The sequence below is a fragment of the Durio zibethinus genome, chromosome 14 (assembly GCF_047325235.1).
Source record: "Durio zibethinus cultivar Kanyao isolate XHJ-2024 chromosome 14, ASM4732523v1, whole genome shotgun sequence".
Lineage (NCBI taxonomy): Eukaryota > Viridiplantae > Streptophyta > Magnoliopsida > Malvales > Malvaceae > Durio > Durio zibethinus.
This window is the reverse complement of record NC_143175.1, coordinates 19,165,616-19,175,727: the sequence shown is the minus strand read 5'-3', so window position 1 is coordinate 19,175,727 and position 10,112 is coordinate 19,165,616. Positions and strand designations below refer to the sequence as shown.

Genomic DNA, 10,112 nt, shown 5'->3' with positions numbered 1-10,112 from the left:
TTTACATGCTTTATCAATGGATTGATAAAATGGAATATTGAGATTAAAAGTATGCAAATTCAAACTCAAAATCCTAGGAGTTCACTTCTTCGTTCTTGCTATATTTATTTCGATGGTTAAAAATTAAAAATCGATGACTATTTTTAAAGTAGACTGTCACCTACTTATTAAGATGTATTTTTTAGTTTCTTTAGAAATGACAATCGCTCAACAAAAATCCAAAATTAATGTGCCAATTTGCAAAGGTTTGGTCTAAATGAATAGTAAAATAAATGAAAAAGAATAATTTACACAATAAATAAACATAAATTCAGATATGATTACAAACAAAACTAACAAAAAGAATAGCAACAATTTTAGACTTTGACTTTAAAATTTTAAAAGCACCAAAAAAATCAATTCACACATGCGAGAAACCACAGCTTCACACATGTGGAATACATCCCAAGGAAGCCTTGGCCAATGCACTTGCCAGATGAACTCTACACCTCAAAGGCCTCAACAGATTCCAATGATGACCCCTCTTGCCACCAGCACCGCAACCGTTACCTGCTTCCACCACCTGCAGATCACCGATGGGCACAGGAGGAAACATGGGTGATGGATTTCTTCTACTTTGTCTTTTCTTCATGTCACTTAGGTCCATCTTTGGCGGTATTTTTGCTAACCCTATTAAAACCTTGTATTTTCTTAAAGAAGAACAACTTTGAGACCTAAAATTTTTGGTTAATAAAGATGAATTTGGCTTTGAATTCACTAAATAAAGAGCCCCCAAATCTTTTTTGTTGTTGTTTAATTGCCTGGTTGAAGATAAAGGGAAAAGATACCTTCTTAGATCATCATCATCAAATTCTTGTTGTTTAATGAGTTGACCACAGAAAACGATGTCGTTTTTGCTGTTTAAGGGAGTGTCTTGAATGAAGGGAAACTGGAAAAATTCATGAGAAGGAGAGTTTGGTGAGTGGTGAAAAGAAAGGGATTGATCAAGGTCTTGGTTTTCAAGTGGAAGGTCACAAAAAGAGAGAGTTTCTTCGAGTTCTTCTTGGTTGGCGGTGTAAGTGTTTTTATCCATTTTTTATTTTCTCTTTGATTCTGGGGTGTTCTGATTCTGGAGTAAGGAAATGGATTTTCAAGAGAATTGAGATGAGAAAGAAATACGAAAAAGAAAAAAAAGGGAGAAAATTGAATGGTTGGTTTTGTAAAGTTTGATAAGCATATTTTGCTTTATATACCTGTTTGGTTTGGTATGGAGCGCTTCTAGAGGGAGAGGTGGTTAAAAACACGGGACATTGCTTTGAGAGGAGGGCTTCTAGAGGGAGAGGTACTTGAAAATATTGGATGGTAGCTTTGAAAAGGAGTTCTTCTAGAGGGAGAGAGAAAAGCAAATAAACAAAGTAGTAGAAGACTTACTAGAAAAGTAGACAATGAAAAGGGAAAGCATGGACTAGGGAAGTAGGAAAGAAGAAAACATACATAAAACCGAGTTTATCTAGAAAGCTAAATAACAGTGATCTTTGTTTTCCATATTTGATATTATATTATCTATTGAGAAAATAATTTGACCAACAACTCTTTCTTTTCTTTAAGGGAATAAATACAGACCCAATATTAAGAATTGATTATACTTGATGTCTAGAGTTTTAAAGTTATTTATTTCATAATAATGCATAGAATAATAATAATAATAGAATTTTCTTTAATTAAAAAAGTAAATATGTATGTGCACCTATTACATAAATGAATCAAAAATCAAATCATTATATTGTTAGAATACTTTTCATCTTTTCTTGCAAAAATTATAGTTTGTTGTATAATTTTAGCCCATGGGCATTCGGCTTAATGTATAAGAATTTTTTTAATAATATTGACAAAGATATTTTTTTAAAAATTTGTCTAGATTACTGACAAAAAAATTTTTATCTAAATTTAATCATTTTCGAATGACTTTTAAAAAATATTTTTTTATGTCAATATGATGCATTTAAAATTTTATTTCAAAAATGCTCCAAAAAAAATGAACTTGAATTTGAAAAAAAAAAACGAAAAAAAAAGAAAGAAAAACCTTTACTAAAGCCCAAAGTTGACAAGGAAAAAAACCAAAAAAAAAAAAAAAAAGACTCTCCGAGAATTGAACTAGAAAAAAAACTCCACATTTTGATATATCCAATTTAAACATTTGACTGCAATATCTGAATTGGTCTAGAAGACAAAAAGCTCATGTTGTGAATCTCCAGTTGAATTAGGTAATCCAAGATTAGCTTCTCTTGATTAATATCACATGCAAAACTTGGTTAACTTTATATTTAAAATTCAAACCTAAAATTTTGCTGCTCTAAACAAAATTTCCCTTTGCATTTCTACTTTTACCAAGAGAAATCTTAAAAGCCTAGGAGTACATTCAATAATTGATCTATAAAATAAGATGGAATTAAAACTCATAGGTTTTCTTACTCTTACATGTTAGTAAGAAGAGGCAATAACAGATTATCAACCTTTAGTTTCTTTTCTTTTTTAAGTTTTCCTACTCTTCTATGGTCAATCAACAAATTTCTTTTGTTTTCTTCTGAAATTTCTTCGTCGTTAGCGGGCAGATTGTCTTTTTTTTTTTTTTTTTGACTTCTTTTGTAGCAAGGAACTTGAAAAATCAATTTTACTGTTATTCACTATAAAATTTAATTTTTTATTCAAATGAAAATACGACGAATATTATACTGTAAAAATGAAAATAGATATAATTTTTTATCTTTTATTTGATACAAAAATAAATATAAATAATATAACATTCACCTCGTACTTATATCTATATCTTATATATATATTTATATATAAAGAATCAATTTATATAATATAAAATTTTTTAAATTTTATATATTTTTTAACCATTAATTTCAATAAATACAAAAAATAAGATTAAACCATTTTTTCTATTTTTATTTTTCTTTCATTCTTTAAATCTATTAAAATCAAATATTAAAAAAATATATAAAACTAAAAAAAAGTTACATAATGTAAGTTGATCCTTCATATTTATATATATTTAGTAAATAAATATTTAATTAAATAATATAAATTATTACTTTAGATTAATTAGAACTAATATATTTTTATTTAAAATATATATTAATATATATTTATAAAAAGTTACATAAATATATAAATAAAAATAAAAAACTAAAAATATATATTTTTATATATATTTTTTTTAAAAACGAGTACGGAGATTCTTCAAACCCATGAATACTAAAGAAAATGAAAATAAATTTGAAATATTTATTGAATATGAATATAAAAATTAAAAAATAGTGAATGTTCTATCCGTTCCATACACTACCCATTAACCCATTGACGTCCCTACAAGGAACTGCAGTACTAACAATCGGTTGGCTCTAAATGTAGCAAGATACAATAAGTTTCAGAATTATTAAACACTCTTTCATGGTATTACAATGTTAATAAATAATAACTTGGAATTCGCCAGAACCATAGAAGCATTCCTCCTTCCCCACCCCCGAACCCACAGCAATGTAAGATTAGAGAGAAATAATGGCAGCTGCCTTCTCCATTACACTATTGTAATATTGTGTGAGTGAAGCATTAGCACTGGACCTTTCAAACTGCATGACAAACATTTATGAAGTTCGGAAAATTCACTTCATTATAGTTCTAGAAAATTTAGGTATAATTTAAATGAAGAATGCAAATTTGCAGATACGATTAAACAGATTGATGATCTTTAGGTGAAAATGCCACCCCATCTCTCTTCCTCCGTACAAATTCAATGTTATGCTCCACCTACAACACCATAAAAGAATAAACATTATGGGATTGTTTTTCCTTTTTTCCCTTTCATTTTTCTTTTCAAGGTTGGTTGTGCAAGTCTATTTTTTTTTAGGAATATTCCTTCACCAGCGCACTACATAATGAAACATCTTGCTTCCTATGAATCTTTATTGTTAAGTACACCATAGTGACTTGCCAAAATCATCATAGCATGATTTAAAAGGCTGAATTTTTATTTTATTTTCTGGTAGGAGGGGTATCTATGATTTCTTTCTTATATCCATATCTAGCCCAACACTGATGAAGTACATCTGGTTCAAAAATATACAACTACAAATTTCATAAAATTTGTACCTGGTCAATAAATCGCTTCACCACAAGCCGAAAACTCTCAATTGTTGTCATCTCATGAAACTTCCTTAGGCGGATGAGGGGAATAGTAGCCAGCTCAGGAAAAGTTATGTGATAGCTCCACTGAGCAAAGTGCATTATGAGTAATTCAATGACAGAAGAAACACACTTTTCCTGAAAGTTTCGAGATTTTAACCAACGTTTTGACAACTTCACCGTAAACATCCACATTAGTTATAGCAGAAATACATAGATCTTGTGCTCAAGAGACATTTCAATTCATAGTAATAATGATGACCACTATCTAACCTTCACACTTGAAGAGAAGTTGAAATCTTTTCCAGGTTTCTCATTGTCATTGCCAGTTTATATTCCAAATTATCCAAAGCAAATGATGCAACAGGAATGAAAATCCCACTTGCACGAGAAAGGTTGTTCAACCATTGAATGCATCTAAGTCTTAGAGGCAAATATCTCAGTCCAGGAAACAAGATAGCTACTCCACTGATAATCTGAATGATCATGTATAACAATGGCTGAAGATCATAATCTTGTATGTTTACTGCTATAAATGAAAGCCAGATATCAATGCAGTTTGTATAATGCCAACAGCATATCCTTTTGACTGCTTCCTGCTTACAAACAATAACAAACAAGCACCTTCAAAATTTGGCCTAGCCTAATAACATCAAAGTCATAATGACCTACATATAATCATAGGCATCTAATTTAAGAAGCAATGAAGTAACGCCCAATTCAGTCTGATAGAGTTAAATGAGACACCAAAGACATGCGCATCACATACCTACTTCTTTGTTCATAGACCTGTCTGCAGTATCTTAAAAATGGCTCAACGCAAACCATTGCCTTTCTAGATGAGTTTTGCACATCTTGAGAGCATAGATCAATAAAGGAGTTGCGAAGAAATTGCATTCGTTTGGATGAAACTTGATCTACAAATTTGCAATGACCAACAAAGGCCTTGTATGTTTTAATCAAGCACGTGTCAAAGCAATCTAAGCCAAAAACACAGAATCCACATCTTTTATGGCTAGGAAAGAATGTGATGCAACAGTCCCTTCACCTGTTACCCACAAATGAACTGCAATCTGTAATCAATTTAAAGAGTTGCGGCTGACCGGGACAAAAAAATTAAGAGTTATTTCTATGGCATGAAGGTTTGAGATGAAAACATAAAAATGAAAAAAAGAAACAAAAGTAAAACATAGCCATTAACAATAAAGATATGGATACAGCCACATTTTAAGATTCCTCATGTCTTGCATTCTCCTAATTCCCACATATATTACTAATTAACATTTTGGGTTAATAAACATGGAAATACATAACCTTATATACCAACTGAATAGTACAAGCAGTAATATAAGACAATATTAACAGTCCTTTATGACATCCTACAATTACTAGTACTATAAAACTGCCCATAACATGTATCTTGGAAGTAACATATCTCAGAGATTATGATTTCTTGATCAGTCTGTGTAGCAAAGGACGAAAAGCAGCAAAAAATATTATAGAGGCTTTGAGTCGAACCAGGGAGAAGGCAGGTATCTCAGAATCAATAACTTGATTCAAGAAACATAATGTACTTCTCAAATAAGACTTGATCAGTGGCTTCATAGCTTTCCGTTTTGAAGTATTATTCAACTCCAAAATGGTCTCCTTTTTGCAACCAGAACATGATATCCCTAACATCCCTCAAAAAATATTATCAGCCTCCTTAAGCATGAAGATGAAAATCTTGGAAAAAAATTTTGCTATCTTAAAGTCCATAGTATGAATCGACATCAAGAGGACCAGATGGTTCAGTTCCATAATGGCATACAGCTCGACACCCACATAATAATCTAGCAAGTACACACATACTATGCTGCTCTCTGACTAGTTGTCACAAAGAATTTAGGGTAGAGCGAGTCAACAGCTTGTTCTTTCTTAAATTTACAGTGCCTTTCCTGGAACTGTGGGCCAACATAACTAGTATTTTCCTTATCTAAATACTGTTATAAAGAATAATATAAAAAGTTAACAAATGCATTGCCATTAAATGGGCAAAAGGGAGGAATCAAAGAATTCAACTAATTATTTTTCCCTTTCTTTTTTGATCATGAGTTTATAATTCTTTAATAACATAGTTTATTAGCATATATACATCTCAGCAAAAAAAAAAAAAAAAGCACATAATCACAATATATTCTTCTTTCCCTTTTTTCTTTTATTTTATTTTATTTTATTTTAATCTGCACTGATAAGCAAAGTAGACATAATGATTATAAGTGTTGCTTTCACCCTACTAGGCTTACAATTTTGTAAACTTTGGATGCAGAAAAATCGATCAAGGTTGAAAAGCTTATATGTTCTTTCTTACAGCCACTTGAGTGACAATGCGGAGTTATTTACATATACAGCAAGAACTTGAATACCAATCAAGAGCAGATGGTAACAAGAAATAAAAATGAAGATTGATGCATTTTCCCATCTAATCATTTGTTCTATTACCTAGTTAAAAAGAAAATAGACAAACTAAATAACTTACATTCTCCTCAGCCCTCAATTTTTCAAGGCCATTCTCATGGCTTTCCAGAAACTTAGAAAATTCAAGGTCCTGAAATTAACAAAATAGAAATGCTCTATTAAACAAATATAATAGAAACTATTTGTTCGCTTTAAGTAACAAGAAACTAATAGGGTAAAGATTGCTGCAGCATAAGATAAAAATGAACATACAACCAAATGAAAAGGAGAAAGAAAGATAGATTTAAAGACCAATATATGTGTATGAGGATATAAATGTGCAAATATACCCAACAATATGCACTTAAATAAAGCAATTAATTCTAGTATCGTTTCCACTATAGAATTCTAATCAAAACGTAGGAGGCATTTCACTAGAGTATATTTATCAGCGTGAACTCATCTGTAACTCCTAGTTGGCTTCAGAATGAACCAATCATTGACTCCAAAACCATTATTTAATACCCAAAATCAGCAGTTTGGCAGCAGTAAGACATAATTACCTTTTTCTGCAGCCTTTCTAATTTTTTGTCTCCTTCTCACTGAGTTGTGAAAGAATTTCTTTGTTCTGCACCAATAAATCAATGGCACCATTGTTGTCTATATTCATATCTACAAAAGCATATATAAATAAGTATGAGATATTAGCAAAAAGGAAGGAAACACATATAAAAGCAACAGTTTATACTGTCCTCACCATCTTAATTACTCTCACTTTCATTTTCATCCAATTATGCACAGCCCGAGTCCTGATCATTAAATTCAAACATCAATAAGACAAAAACCTATCAACCCTCAAAAGAAAGCAAACAGAAAGTTTCAAGGGCGTTTTATATTTCAAAACCTCAGATAAAATATCCATCACTCTCTGAATCATCTTCAACCACACCGCTCTCATCACTAAATACGGCATCAAGCATAGCGTCCCCTATATTTTCACATTCCAAGTCTCTGAAAACATATTTTAAATGCTTGAAAAAAGGCACAACATTGCCATATTAATATCGAAACACTATTCAAACAAAAAAATAAAAAGCAAAAGGAGAGAATACGGATGAAATTGGTGGTTATAACCAAATAAAATTTTTTTTTTTTCAAAATTTACCTTCCATTAGATTTTCGTATTTGATTTTCTTCTAGGTTTTCAGCTCCATCCGGCTCATCTCCTGCAAAAATTTTCACCACAGTAACTTCTCACTATCAAATTTAATTACCTTTTACTCTCAAGAACAATATGACAACCACAAATTAAACCAAACAAAATTAATCGACAATGCAATGAAAAAATTCAAAACATCCTTACTTTTAGAAGCCTTCTTTTTTAAAATAGATTTCAACTTCCGGTTTTGTTTCAACACAGATTGAAGATTCTTCCTCGCAAATTTCCTCGCCTTTTTCCCTAATTTCCCCATTTTTCTAAAAATTTCGCAAGAACAGAAAACAAGATAATCATGAAAAATAAGTAACTACTTACAATTTTATCGATTTAAATCAGAACGTTACCTTCCATATTAATAAAGGAAAGAAATAAAAAAGAAAAGAAAATTGGAAATAGTACATTGTATAGTTAAAATTAATTAAAAATAAATAAATTTTAATAATCATTATTTGGATAAATAGTAAAAAAATTATTATAATATTTTTTAATTATAATATTTTTATAAAATAATACATAATATAAAAATTTTTTTTATATTATTTAATTTATATAAATAATTTTTTTTGAATAAAATTAATTATGTTTAATACGGTAAAATATATTATATAATTATTGATTTACTCTTAATTTTGTATTTAATTCAATCTTTTAATTTATTCTAACAATAATTTAACTTGTTTTATTGTTAAGACTTAAAAAATTATAAATTATTTATAAATTATGATATTATATAAAATATTCATAAAAAAATTATTTTTGTAAAAGGTATCAATTATATAATCAAATCTAATGTCATAATAAAAATATGGATATAATAATTTTTTCATAAAAATAAAATCTTTTTAACTTTTCTTTCCTTAGTTTATCTCATAAATTGAAATATTAAAAAAGTAAAAATTATAAGAAAAATCAAAGGTTAATGGGTTTTTACATTTTTTCTTTCTTTTAAATTAAAGATTTATCGAAATAAAAAAAAGATTTTTCTATTTCAATTGCTTTTATTTATTTTTTTGCCTTTTTTTCCTTCATCTCAATTCAAACATAGTGTTAAAGAAATAGAGGGTTTTTCGAACATACATAATGGCAGCTTTTTTATTTTTCTTAATTTTTTTTATTTGTTTCGTTAGTTTGCAGTGATGGCAACGAGTCGGGTCGAGGCAGGTTTTTACTTGCCTCGAACTTGACCCAATTATATATATAATCCGAATCTAACTTGATTTGATGATTTTTTATTTTTATATTCGAACCCGACCTGATCTGATATTGTATAAAATCGTATCCGACTCAACCTAAAATAATAAAATATTATTTTTAATATAAATAAAAAATTAAAAATATATATAATTAAATAAATAATTTTTTATATATCTATTAGGTCGAGTAAGGTCAAGTTTGTCTAAAACTCGATCTCGACCCAACCCTTATTTTTTTTTTATATTGCCTGACCTGATACCTAATTTTTTAGAAAACAAAATCGATCCTAAAAGATCAGGTCGAATTAGAACCCGCCGGATTCAGGTTATATTGCTTTCTCTATTAGTTTGGAGCTTTTAAGCAAAATAAAGAGATAATAATGAGAAATTTTTTTAATTTTAAAATATTTAAGGGAGTTTTTATGATTTTAAGAAATAAGTGTGCTAATGTCAAGTGAGGGTCAAGACCTCGAAATCACAAAAAAGAAAGAGAGCGATTAAGGGAAAAAGTAAGGAATGTGCTCAATATTTGCACTCTGTCACTTAAATTAAAGATTGACTAGAAAAGTTTAAAGGATAGTGAAAAGTACATAGAGTAAGAGAAAAGAGATAAGATAGATAATACTTAGATATCTCTATTTATAGGTAGAAAGTAAAGAGTTTGTGGGGTAGAATAATGATGTAGCTGAGCTGACATGACACTGTACATGTCAGGTAGCTCAAAAGTAAAAAATGCCTCTAACAATCTGCTAATAGTTTTTAATGAAGAAAAAGACCAAATTGTTATTTGGACTTAAAAATACCCCTAACATTCTGTCCTCCTTCGAGCAATCGAGTATCAGACTAATGGGTGCTAGATTGAGTCCTTTTGGCACACATGTTTGCTAGTCTGACCTTAAGTTTTTTTTTTTAGCATAGGTTTTGAAAATTTATCCTTTGGGCCCGACTTTACGTTGCCAAGGTTAATTACTCTTAAGGCTGATGTAAAGGTCGAGTATGAGAGGTTTATGATTGATTACAAGCTATTGCGGCCTTGGCCATTCTGGAATGTGCTGATATGATATGTGATCAAATGTGCTAAGCTTGATCTTAAGCAT

The 10,112-nt window shown here is 29.6% G+C and overlaps 1 protein-coding gene and 1 pseudogene across 2 annotated transcripts; both read right to left on the bottom strand.

Moving 5' to 3' along the window:
- Positions 1–246: 246 nt before the first annotated feature.
- Positions 247–1,350, bottom strand: LOC111294853 (uncharacterized). The gene has a single exon (XM_022888177.2). The coding sequence runs from the start codon at positions 1,070–1,072 to the stop codon at positions 425–427; it is 648 nt and encodes a 215-aa protein (XP_022743912.2). The 5' UTR covers positions 1,073–1,350; the 3' UTR covers positions 247–424.
- A 1,900-nt stretch (positions 1,351–3,250) lies between these two features.
- On the bottom strand, positions 3,251–8,172 carry LOC111295582 (protein REBELOTE-like; annotated as a pseudogene). The gene is made up of 10 exons (XR_016327656.1): positions 7,967–8,172; positions 7,769–7,829; positions 7,514–7,614; positions 7,361–7,417; positions 7,167–7,275; positions 6,686–6,754; positions 5,599–6,149; positions 4,937–5,240; positions 4,135–4,763; positions 3,251–3,792 (listed from the first exon to the last, which is right to left on the bottom strand). The product of XR_016327656.1 is annotated as a protein REBELOTE-like (transcript).
- Positions 8,173–10,112: the final 1,940 nt, after the last annotated feature.

What these genes read in the sequence shown, in the direction of transcription:
- LOC111294853 (XM_022888177.2), bottom strand. Translation starts at nt 1,072, where the DNA reads ATGGATAAAAACACTTACACCGCCAACCAAGAAGAACTCGAAGAAACT.